At 47.5% G+C, this 13,112-nt stretch overlaps 1 protein-coding gene across 1 annotated transcript; it reads left to right on the top strand.

The window, feature by feature from the left end:
* The first annotated feature begins 9,642 nt into the window (after positions 1–9,642).
* LOC123161203 (uncharacterized) lies at positions 9,643–12,520 on the top strand. The gene is made up of 5 exons (XM_044579054.1): positions 9,643–10,001; positions 10,059–10,209; positions 10,421–10,555; positions 10,651–10,934; positions 12,499–12,520. The coding sequence occupies exons 1-5, from the start codon at positions 9,643–9,645 to the stop codon at positions 12,518–12,520; spliced, it is 951 nt and encodes a 316-aa protein (XP_044434989.1).
* The last annotated feature ends 592 nt before the right edge of the window (positions 12,521–13,112 follow it).

Below are 13,112 nucleotides of genomic sequence, written 5' to 3'. Positions count from 1 at the left end.
CAACCTCACGGTGGTATCTCTATCAATGTCTTGAACACTCCCATCACTGAGCTTGGCTTTACAGGGAAAAAATTCCACTATAATTGCGAATGTGGTGGCAGAACCTGAACCTCCCCTGTTTTGTTAATGGCAGGCAGCGGCGGCAGTGTAAGCGACAGTCACTACCAAATCAAGTTCGATAACAGCTAAAATAGAAAAGAGGGCGACATTACCGATTTGAAGCACTGTCTCCTCACTCCATCTCATTCAGCCCCCGCGCTCATATCCAATCGAGATTCTAAAACGCCAAGAAACAAGGGCAGCATGAGGTCACAGATTTATCCAAAATTCTGGGGAATGGGACTAGAGTTTGGAAAATACTCACTCGCAATAGCCGCTGCCGAGAAAGGCGCTCCACCACCGGGCCGCGGAGAAGAAACAGCCCCCGGATCCAATCGATATTCTAAATCGCAAGAAACAGAGGGGCAGCATGAGGCCACAGATCCCCCAAAATTCTGGGGAGTGGGACTAGGGTTTCGGGCTCACTCGCAATAGCTTTACCGCTGCCGAGAAATGCGCTCCGCCACCACGGAGAAGAACCCGCTGCCGGAGAAGATGCTTATGTTGGGAATCGTAGCATAATTTTAAAATTTTCCTACGCTCACCAAGATGCATCTATGGAGTATACTAGCAACGAGGGGAAAGGGGTGCATCTACATACCCTTGTAGATCGCGAGCGGAAGCGTTCCAATGAACGTGGATGACGGAGTCGTACTCGCCGTGATTCAAATCACCGATGACCGAGTGCCGAACGGACGGCACCTCCGCGTTCAACACACATACGGTGCAGCGACGTCTCCTCCTTCTTGATCCAGCAAGGGGAAGGAGAGGTTGATGGAGATCCAGCAGCACGACGGCGTGGTGGTGGATGTAGCGGGTCTCGGCAGGGCTTCGCCGAGCTTCTGCTAGAGGGAGAGGTGTAGCAGGGGAGGAGGGAGGCGCCCAAGGCTGTAATGTTGCTGCCCTCCCTCCCCCCCTTTATATAGGCCCCTGGGGGGGCGCCGGCCCTGGGAGATGGGATCTCCAAGGGGGGGCGGCGGCCAAGGGGGAAGGGGGGTGGCTTCCCCCCCAAGCCAAGTGGGGCGCCCCCCCACCCTAGGGTTTCCAACCCTAGGCGCAGGGGGGAGGCCCATGGGGGGCGCCCCAGCCCACTAGGGGCTGGTTCCCTTCCCACTTCAGCGCACGGGGCCCTCCGGGATAGGTGGCCCCACCCGGTGGACCCCCGGGACCCTTCCGGTGGTCCCGGTACAATACCGACAACTCCCGAAACTTTCCCGGTGGCCGAAACTGGACTTCCTATATATAATTCTTCACCTCCGGACCATTCCGGAACTCCTCGTGACGTCCGGGATCTCATCCGGGACTCCGAACAACTTTTGGGTTTCCGCACATTCATATCTCTACAACCCTAGCGTCACCGAACCTTAAGTGTGTAGACCTTACGGGTTCGGGAGACATGCAGACATGACCGAGACGCCTCTCCGGTCAATAACCAACAGCGGGATCTGGATACCCATGTTGGCTCCCACATGTTCCACGATGATCTCATCGGATGAACCACGATGTCGAGGATTCAATCAATCCCGTATACAGTTCCCTTTGTCAATCGGTATGTTACTTGCCCGAGATTCGATCGTCGGTATCCCAATACCTTGTTCAATCTCGTTACCGGGAAGTCTCTTTAGTCGTACCGCAATGCATGATCCCGTGACTAACGCCTTAGTCACATTGAGCTCATTATGATGATGCATTACCGAGTGGGCCCAGAGATACCTCCCCGTCATACGGAGAGACAAATCCCAGTCTCGATCCGTGCCAACCCAACAGACACTTTTGGAGATACCCGTAGTGCACCTTTATAGTCACCCAGTTACGTTGTGACGTTTGGCACACCCAAAGCACTCCTACGGTATCCGGGAGTTGCACGATCTCATGGTCTAAGGAAAAGATACTTGACATTGGAAAAGCTCTAGCAAACGAAACTACACGATCTTTTATGCTATGCTTAGGATTGGGTCTTGTCCATCACATCATTCTCCTAATGATGTGATCCCGTTATCAATGACATCCAATGTCCATAGTCAGGAAACCATGACTATCTGTTGATCAACGAGCTAGTCAACTAGAGGCTTACTAGGGACACGTTGTAGTCTATGTATTCACACATGTATTACGATTTCCGGATAACACAATTATAGCATGAACAATAGACAATTATCAGGAACAAAGAAATATAATAATAACCATTTATTATTGCCTCTAGGGCATATTTCCAACAGTCTCCCACTTGCACTAGAGTCAATAATCTAGTTACATTGTGATGAATCGAACACCCATTGCGTCCTGGTGTTGATCATGTTTTGCTCTAGGGAGAGGTTTAGTCAACGGATCTGATACATTCAGGTCCGTATGTACTTTACAAATATCTATGTCTCCATTTTGAACACTTTCACGAATGGAGTTGAAGCGACGCTTGATATGCCTGGTCTTCCTGTGAAACCTGGGCTCCTTCGCAAGGGCAATAGCTCCAGTGTTGTCACACAAGAGAGTCATCGGGCCCGACGCATTGGGAATCACCCCTAGGTCGGTAATGAACTCCTTCATCCAGACTGCTTCCTGTGCTGCCTCCGAGGCTGCCATGTACTCCGCTTCACATGTAGATCCCACCACGACGCTTTGCTTGCAACTGCACCAGCTTACTGCTCCTCCATTCAAAATATACACGTATCCGGTTTGTGACTTCGAGTCATCCCGATCTGTGTCGAAGCTAGCGTCGACGTAACCCTTTACGACGAGCTCTTCGTCACCTCCATAAACGAGAAACATATCCTTAGTCCTCTTCAGGTACTTCAGGATATTCTTGACCGTTGTCCAGTGTTCCATGCCGGGATTACTTTGGTACCTTCCTACCAAACTTACGGCAAGGTTTACATCAGGTCTGGTACACAGCATGGCATACATAATAGACCCTATGGCCGAGGCATAGGGGATGACACTCATCTTTTCTCTATCTTCTGCCGTGGTCGGGCATTGAGCCGTGCTCAATTGCACACCTTGCAATATAGGTAAGAACCCCTTCTTGGACTGATCCATATTGAACTTCTTCAATATCTTGTCAAGGTATGTACTCTGTGAAAGACCAATGAGGCGTCTTGATCTATCTCTATAGATCTTGATGCCTAATATATAAGCAGCTTCTCCAAGGTCCTTCATTGAAAAACACTTATTCAAATAGGCCTTTATACTTTCCAAGAATTCTATATCATTTCCCATCAATAATATGTCATCCACATATAATATGAGAAATGCTATAGAGCTCCCACTCACTTTCTTGTAAACACAGGCTTCTCCATAAGTCTGTGTAAACCCAAACGCTTTGATCATCTCATCAAAGCGAATGTTCCAACTCCGAGATGCTTGCACCAGCCCATAGATTGAGCGCTGGAGCTTGCATACTTTGTTAGCATTCTTAGGATCGACAAAACCTTCCGGCTGCATCATATACAACTCTTCCTTAAGGAAGCCATTAAGGAATGCCGTTTTGACGTCCATCTGCCATATCTCATAATCATAGTATGCGGCAATTGCTAACATGATTCGGACGGACTTCAGCTTCGCTACGGGTGAGAAAGTCTCATCGTAGTCAACCCCTTGAACTTGTCGATAACCCTTAGCGACAAGTCGAGCCTTATAGATGGTCACATTACCATCCGCGTCTGTCTTCTTCTTAAAGATCCATTTGTTTTCTATGGCTCGCCGATCATCGGGCAAGTCAGTCAAAGTCCATAGTTCGTTTTCATACATGGATCCTATCTCGGATTTCATGGCTTCTAGCCGTTTGTCAGAATCCGGGCCTGCCATCGCTTCTTCATAGTTTGAAGGTTCACCGTTGTCTAACAACATGATTTCCAGGACAGGGTTGCCGTACCACTCTGGTGCGGAACGTGTCCTTGTGGACCTACGAAGTTCAGTAGTAACTTGATCCGAAGCTTCATGATCACCATCATTAACTTCCTCCCCAGTCGGTGTAGGCACCACGGGAACATCTTCCCGTGCTGCGCTACTTTCCGGTTCGGAAGGGGTGACTATCACCTCATCAAGTTCCACTTTCCTCCCACTCAATTCTTTCGAGAGAAACTCCTTCTCCAGAAAGGACCCGTTCTTGGCAACGAAGATCTTGCCTTCGGATCTAAGGTAGAAGGTATACCCAATAGTTTCCTTAGGGTATCCTATGAAGACGCATTTCTCCGACTTGGGTTCGAGCTTTTCAGGTTGAAGTTTCTTGACATAAGCATCGCATCCCCAAACTTTTAGAAACGACAGCTTAGGTTTCTTCCCAAACCATAATTCATACGGTGTCGTCTCAACGGATTTCGACGGAGCCCTATTTAAAGTGAATGCGGCAGTCTCTAAAGCATAGCCCCAAAATGAGAGCGGTAAATCGGCAAGAGACATCATAGATCGCACCATATCCAATAGAGTGCGATTACGACGTTCGGACACACCATTTCTCTGAGGTGTTCCAGGCGGCGTGAGTTGTGAAACTATTCCACATTTCCTTAAGTGTGTACCAAACTCGTGACTTAAATATTCTCCACCACGATCGGATTGTAAGAATTTTATTTTCCTGTCACGTTGATTCTCAACCTCACTCTGAAATTCCTTGAACTTTTCGAAGGTTTCAGACTTGTGTTTCATTAGGTAGACATACCCATATCTACTTAAGTCATCAGTGAGAGTGAGAACATAACGATATCCTCCGCGAGCCTCAACACTCATTGGACCGCACACATCGGTATGTATGATTTCCAATAAGTTGGTTGCTCGCTCCATTGTTCCGGAGAACGGAGTCTTGGTCATCTTACCCATGAGGCATGGTTCGCACGTGTCAAATGATTCGTAATCAAGAGACTCCAAAAGTCCATCTGCATGGAGCTTCTTCATGCGCTTGACACCAATGTGACCAAGGCGGCAGTGCCACAAGTATGTGGGACTATCGTTATCAACTTTACATCTTTTGGTATTCAGACTATGAATATGTGTAACATCACGTTCGAGATTCATCAAGAATAAACCATTAACCAGCGGGGCATGACCATAAAACATATCTCTCATATAAATAGAACAACCATTATTCTCGGATTTAAATGAGTAGCCATCTCAAATTAAACGAGATCCAGATACAATGTTCATGCTCAAAGCTGGCACTAAATAACAATTATTGAGGTTTAAAACTAATCCCGTAGGTAGATGCAGAGGTAGCGTGCCGACGGTGATCACATCGACCTTGGAACCATTCCCGACGCGCATTGTCACCTCGTCCTTCGCCAGTCTCCGTTTATTCCGTAGTTCCTGTTTTGAGTTACAAATATGAGCAACCGCATCGGTATGAAATACCCAGGAGCTACTACGAGTACTGGTAAGGTACACATCAATTACATGTATATCACATATACCTTTGGTGTTGCCGGCCTTCTTGTCCGCTAAGTATTTGGGGCAGTTCCGCTTCCAGTGACCACTTCCCTTGCAATAAAAGCACTCAGTCTCGGGCTTGGGTCCATTCTTTGACTTCTTCCCGGCAACTGGCTTACCGGGCGCGGCAACTCCCTTGCCGTCCTTCTTGAAGTTCTTCTTACCCTTGCCCTTCTTGAACTTAGTGGTTTTATTCACCATCAACACTTGATGTTCTTTTCTGATCTCCACCTCCGCTGATTTCAGCATTGAATATACCTCAGGCATGGTCTTTTCCATCCCCTGCATATTGAAGTTCATCACAAAGCTCTTGTAGCTTGGTGGAAGCGACTGGAGGATTCTGTCAATGACCGCGTCATCCGGGAGATTAACTCTCAGCTGGGATAAGCGGTTGTGTGACCCAGACATTCTGAGTATGTGCTCACTAACAGAACTATTCTCCTCCATTTTACAGCTGAAGAACTTGTCGGAGACTTCATATCTCTCGACCCGGGCATGAGCTTGGAAAACCATTTTCAGCTCCTCGAACATCTCATATGCTCCATGTTTCTCAAAACTCTTTTGGAGACCCGGTTCTAAGCTGTAAAGCATGCCGCACTGAACAAGGGAGTAATCATCAGCACGCTGCTACCAAGTGTTCATAACGTCTTGGTTCTCTGGGATTGGTGCTTCACCTAGCGGTGCTTCTAGGACATAATCTTTCTTGGCTACTATGAGGATGATCCTCATTTTCCGGACCCAGTCCGTATAGTTGCTGCCATCATCTTTCAGCTTGGTTTTCTCTAGGAACGCGTTGAAATTGAGGACAACGTGGGCCATTTGATCTACAATACATAGTGTAAAGATTTTAGACTAAGTTCATGATAATTAAGTTCATCTAATCAAATTATTTAATGAACTCCCACTCAGATAGACATCCCTCTAGTCATCTAAGTGAAACATGATCCGAGTTAACTAGGCCGTGTCCGATCATCACGTGAGACGGACTAGTCAAGATCGGTGAACATCTCCATGTTGATCGTATCTTCTATACGACTCATGCTCGACCTTTCGGTCCTCCGTGTTCCGAGGCCATGTCTGTACATGCTAGGCTCGTCAAGTCAACCTAAGTGTATTGAGTGTGTTCCGAGGCCATGTTTGTACATGCTAGGCTCGTCAACACCCGTTGTATTTGAACGTTAGAGTCTATCACACCCGATCATCACGTGGTGCTTCGAAACAATGAACCTTCGCAACGGTGCACAATTAGGGTGAACATTTTTTTGAAATTATTACAAGGGATCATCTTACTTACTACCGTCGTTCTAAGCAAATAAGATGCAAAAACATGATAAACATCACATGCAATCAAATAGTGACATGATATGGCCAATATCATTATGCTCCTTTGATCTCCATCTTCGGGGCACCATGATCATCTTCGTCACCGGCATGACACCATGATCTCCATCATCATGATCTCCATCATTGTGTCTTCATGAAGTCGTCACGCCAACGATTACTTCTACTTCTATGGCTAACGCGTTTAGCAACAAAGTAAAGTAATTTACATGGCGTTATTCAATGACACGCAGGTCATACAAAATAATAAAGACAACTCCTATGGCTCCTGCCGGTTGTCATACTCATCGACATACAAGTCGTGATTCCTATTACAAGAATATGATCAATCTCATACATCACATATATCATTCATCACATCTTCTGGCCATATCACATCACATAGCACTTGCTGCAAAAACAAGTTAGACGTCCTCTAATTGTTGTTGCAAGTTTTTACGTGGTTTGTAGGTTTCTAGCAAGAACGTTTCTTACCTACGTATGACCACAACGTGATTTGCCAATTTCTATTTACCCTTCATAAGGACCCTTTTCATCGAATCCGTTCCGACTAAAGTAGGAGAGACAGACACCCGCTAGCCACCTTATGCAACTTGTGCATGTCAGTCGGTGGAACCTGTCTCACGTAAGCGTACGTGTAAGGTCGGTCCGGGCCGCTTCATCCTACGATACCGCCGAAACAAGATACGACTAGTAGCGGCAAGAAGAATTGGCAACATCAACGCCCACAACTGCTTTGTGTTCTACTCGTGCATAGTAACTACGCATAGGCCTGGCTCATGATGCCACTGTTGGGAATCGTAGCATAATTTTAAAATTTTCCTACACTCACCAAGATGCATCTATGGAGTATACTAGCAACGAGGGGAAAGGGGTGCATCTACATACCCTTGTAGATCGCGAGCGGAAGCGTTCCAATGAACGTGGATGACGGAGTCGTACTCGCCGTGATTCAAATCACCGATGACCGAGTGCCGAACGGACGGCACCTCCGCGTTCAACACACGTACGGTGCAGCGACGTCTCCTCCTTCTTGATCCAGCAAGGGGAAGGGGAGGTTGATGGAGATCCAGCAGCACGACGGTGTGGTGGTGGATGTAGCAGGTCTCGGCAGGGCTTCGCCGAGCTTCTGTGAGAGGGAGAGGTGTAGCAGGGGAGGAGGAAGGCGCCCAAGGCTGTAATGTTGCTGCCCTCCCTCCCCCCTTTATATAGGCCCCTTGGGGGGGGGGGCGCTGGCCCTGGGAGATGGGATCTCCAAGGGGGGGCGGCGGCCAAGGGGGAAGGGGGGTGGCTTCCCCCCCAAGCCAAGTGGGGCGCCCCCCCACCCTAGGGTTTCCAACCCTAGACGCAGGGGGGAGGCCCATGGGGGGCGCCCCAGCCCACTAGGGGCTGGTTCCTTCCCACTTCAGCCCATGGGGCCCTCCGGGATAGGTGGCCCCACCCGGTGGACCCCCGGGACCCTTCCGGTGGTCCCGGTACAATACCGATAACTCCCGAAACTTTCCCGGTGGTCGAAACTGGACTTCCTATATATAATTCTTCACCTCCGGACCATTCTGGAACTCCTCGTGACGTCCGGGATCTCATCCGGGACTCCGAACAACTTTCGGGTTTCCACACATTCATATCTCTACAACCCTAGCGTCACCGAACCATAAGTGTGTAGACCCTACGGGTTCGGGAGACATGCAGACATGACCGAGACGCCTCTCCGGTCAATAACCAACAGCGGGATCTGGATACCCATGTTGGCTCCCACATGTTCCACGATGATCTCATCGGATGAACCACGATGTCGAGGATTCAATCAATCCCGTATACAATTCCCTTTGTCAATCAGTATGTTACTTGCCCGAGATTCGATCGTCGGTATCCCAATACCTTGTTCAATCTCGTTACCGGCAAGTCTCTTTACTCGTACCGCAATGCATGATCCCGTGACTAACGCCTTAGTCACATTGAGCTCATTATGATGATGCATTACCGAGTGGGCCCAGAGATACCTCTCCGTCATACGGAGTGACAAATCCCAGTCTCGATCCGTGCCAACCCAACAGACACTTTCGGAGATACCCGTAGTGCACCTTTATAGTCACCCAGTTACGTTGTGACGTTTGGCACACCCAAAGCACTCCTACGGTATCCGGGAGTTGCACGATCTCATGGTCTAAGGAAAAGATACTTGACATTGGAAAAGCTCTAGCAAACGAAACTACACGATCTTTTATGCTATGCTTAGGATTGGGTCTTGTCCATCACATCATTCTCCTAATGATGTGATCCCGTTATCAATGACATCCAATGTCCATAGTCAGGAAACCATGACTATCTGTTGATCAACGAGCTAGTCAACTAGAGGCTTACTAGGGACATGTTGTGGTCTATGTATTCACACATGTATTACGATTTCCGGATAACACAATTATAGCATGAACAATAGACAATTATCAGGAACAAAGAAATATAATAATAACCATTTATTATTGCCTCTAGGGCATATTTCCAACAGCTTACGGCGGCGCCGCTCGCCCAGTCCAGCACGGGCGAGTCGAGCACGGTCACACAGTCACCGGTCGAGTCGTGGACGGTTGACTCTTGACTACGTGGTCCTAGGTGGACCCCACCAGTCAAACCACATAACCCCCAGTGTCCTAACCAAACCTCAGCCTAACTAACAGCCAACTAGCCGCGTAAACGGGTTGTCTTGCTTGAGCTATTTCTGCACTGGGAGACGTCGCATGAGAGCCATTACAACCAACGACGTCGCATGAGAGACAATTCAACTCAAAGATGTCGCATGGGAGCTATTTGCTCGATGCCACCATATCGCGCGTTCTCGCCGCCCACCAGGGCCCTGGCCGCCACTTCTGCGCGCCCGTCTACCACCTCCCCGTCGACCGAGCCGACGCCTGGCTCAGATCCCCCGCCCTCGACAACCTCCATGAGCTCGAGCTTTGCTGCTACCGATTTTTTTTACCATCTCCACCGCAAACACTGCAGCCGCCGCCAGCAGCCGCCTTGCGCTTCTCGGACACCCTTTGTGTTGCCACCATCGGAGATTGCCACCTTACCGACAGCACCATCCAAGCGCTTCACTTCCCTAAGCTTCAGAAGCTCGCGCTTAAACGGGTCGGGATCTCTGAATCCTCGCTGCACACCATGATTGTGGGTTGCCCAGCTCTGCAATGCTTGCTTATTTAATGCAGCTTCGGCTTTGGTCACCTCCGAATCAACTCTATTAACCTTACAGGCATATGTGTCAAAGCTTATAGTCATGGGAGAGGGCTCAATTTTGGGGAACTCATTATTGAGAATGCCCCTTTTCTTGGTAGCTTGATCCTAAGTGATCGCCTGCATGTATCGGTGATCTATGCGCCTAAACTGGAGGCCTTAGGCTTCCTTTCTTCTACTTGTAGTAGCGTACTCGCGTTTGACTCGGCAGTTATTCAGGTAGTTGTGGCCTTCCTACTAGCATTCTTACCTGCATTTCTATGTGCTGATGAAGAACATACTATCTCCACTTCCGACTAATTGGATGTCTTAATGTTATCTTTCATGCTTGATGAAGGGGTTGCATGTTGATAGCCTGACGACAGCGGTGCACACTATCAAGATTTTAGCTGTTGATATGCATGCTCTTAGTCTCGATGTTGTTCTTGACCTGATGAGATGCTTTCCTTGCTTGGAAAAGCTATACATTCAGGTGACAATTCTTCTGTGATGATGGTTCAATGCTTATTTGGTCTATTTTACTGTCCTGAAATGATTGGTTTTTTATTTGTCTATGTTCATTTTTAGTCAACTGGACCCGGGAAAACCAACTCCTGGTGCCGTAAACACCGGGATCTTATAAGATCTCTTGACATCCGTCTCAAGACAATTGTTTGGCGACATTATCGGGGTATCAAGTCACATGTTGACTTCGCCACATTCTTTATACTAAACGCTGGAGTGTTGGAATTGATGACTTTTGAGGTTAATTCTGAAGATTACAATGAGGAGTTCTTTGCACAACACCGTAAGATGCTTCAGGTGGATAACAGGGCCTCGAGAGGCGCTCGATTTCGTTTCACATCGGATTGGTCTTATAACCACATTTTGGAGTCCAGTGTCCATGATTTGGAACCAGCTGATCCCTTTGAAAGGACGTGTCCTTCTAAAGAAAATACCAATTTTGTGCTTTGTGCTGACTCTAGTAGTTCTCACGTTTGTAGTTTGTTCAAGTTTGTATTATTTTGGAGCCTTATGGCAGTTAAACATGCTATTCATGATGTCAATTCTGATGAAAAACCAACCTGTGCGCCTATTTGGTGATGAGAAAGTACAAATCTGTGTGTCCTCTGAACATCAATGTGATGTTTGTCTGTTAAATCTTTTTGTAAAGTCATGCAACTTGGTCTCTCTCTCATCAAGGTATCACTCATATGTTTCCCTCCTTACTCAGAGGCAAGGTTATATGGAACATATGTCATCTGTTTAGTTCACATCGACTATTTGTAGTGGGGATCTATCACTTCAGCCGAAACAAAAAATATGGGGCCTCGTCTTGGAAGCAAGCAAGGAGTTCTTTTTTCTTTCCAGCCCGGTGTTGAACTGCTCTGATCAAGCCTGGTGTTGGCCGATGTGCCGTCGATCGGCTGACATTAATTGTTTTTTGGAAGGTAAATTTATATTTCGTCAGTAGTAGCGTGATGATACCAGCGTGTAGAGAGGCACGCTGGCTGAAGTTGTTGAGAGCTGCCAACGCAGGGCAGCCTCCTGACCTGTTCCTTGTGCTGATGCTAGTTATGCCCACTGAAAAAAATAGCGCGCTATAGCGTCGCTAATAGCACGCTATAGCGTATTGAGAATTGCCTCGCTAAATATATTGGTATACAACGTCTCGCTAATAGCACGCTATAGCGCGATATAGCATGCTAATAGCATATTTTTAGGTCGCCACTATTTTGCTGTAGCGCGCTATTTTTTTCATTAGTTATGCCACAGGAAGTGAATATCGGTATCACACTATCACTACACGCATATCAAACACCTCCCCAGGTCAAGATATTACTGTGGTTTCTCCGGTTTGCACCAACTACTTGCAGTGTGGATCCACCACTTCAGCCGAAGGCTTCGTCTCGGAAGGTAATGGATTAATTTCTTTTCCAGCATAAATGTCCCTGATGTTGAACTGTTTTGATCGGCCACGGGATAGGCTGTATAATTTGTTTGTCAGTTTGTCCTAGTTCAGAGCTCGACCCCCCTGAAAATCAACATTTTATATACCATACGACGCAAACAAGCAGGCAGCCTCGAGTATTTGAGTGACGTTAGTGAGGGCTCCTCGAACCTGACACTAGATTGCTCTCTCTCTCTGTATATACTATACCATACGACGCAAACAACCAGGCAGCCTCGAGTATTTGAGTGACGTTGGTGAAGCAAAAACTTCAAGCAACAAGCTAAACCTGGCTAAACTCCAGTAAGCAGAGCTCCGGCCGTACCATCTTCAATCAAGAAAATAATACACCTTGCTAGTGGCATGATTTGCGTAAAACATACGTATAGTTGATTTGAGCATAATGCAAAGCGCCATATTGATATCGGTCGATGGACCCTAATGATGACAGTGATTAACCATTAGGAACAGTTGATTTTTTTCAGTACGCTCAGCTTACCAAGTTGAATGGAATTTTCAATTTGGTCATATGATTCATACAAATACGGGATCTTCAGTACTGGATGAGAAGTGGAACTTGATTTGGTGTCTAGAATGCCCAGCCAAGATCAGAACTTTTATATGGCGGGTCCTCCAAAGCGCTATCCCGTGCCGGGCGATCCTAGCTTCGAAGCATATGAGGGTGAAGGTTCACTGTCCAGAATGTAGCGGAGGTCCGGATAGTATTCGACATTTCCTCTTTGAGTGCCCGAGATCAATAGAAGTCTAGAGACAATTGGGGATGTATGATATAGTAAAAAAGAGATGCACAAAGTATAAAACTGGTGAGGAAGTAGTGCAGGATCTGTTAAACTTGAAGAAACAGAAGTCCATACGTTGGGGCTTCCGAAATTGAGAGAAGTAGTAGCCACCACAGCGTGGTATCTTAAATTTGAACACCGAAAAATCTATCATGAAGAAGATAGCGCCCACGTCTGGACGTGCACCCCTACAAAAAACCTAGATACCCATCGCCTACTTCTTCTCAGCGTGCTCTTCCCTCGCCGCCGCACAAACCGCCAACCATGGGGATGGAGGCAGGCGCTCCTGATCCTAGATC

Source organism: Triticum aestivum, chromosome 1D (assembly GCF_018294505.1).
Source record: "Triticum aestivum cultivar Chinese Spring chromosome 1D, IWGSC CS RefSeq v2.1, whole genome shotgun sequence".
In the NCBI taxonomy this organism is placed as follows: domain Eukaryota; kingdom Viridiplantae; phylum Streptophyta; class Magnoliopsida; order Poales; family Poaceae; genus Triticum; species Triticum aestivum.
Note: the sequence above shows the minus strand (reverse complement) of the source record. Positions and strands in the feature narration are given on the sequence as shown.

What these genes read in the sequence shown, in the direction of transcription:
- LOC123161203 (XM_044579054.1), top strand. Translation starts at nt 9,643, where the DNA reads ATGTCGCATGGGAGCTATTTGCTCGATGCCACCATATCGCGCGTTCTC. An exon ending in TCCTAAGTGATCGCCTGCAT is followed by an intron (nt 10,210 to 10,420) that starts GTATCGGTGATC and finishes TGCTTGATGAAG; the next exon opens with GGGTTGCATGTTGATAGCCT. An exon ending in TTTCGTTTCACATCGGATTG is followed by an intron (nt 10,935 to 12,498) that starts GTCTTATAACCA and finishes GATTTTTTTCAG; the next exon opens with TACGCTCAGCTTACCAAGTT.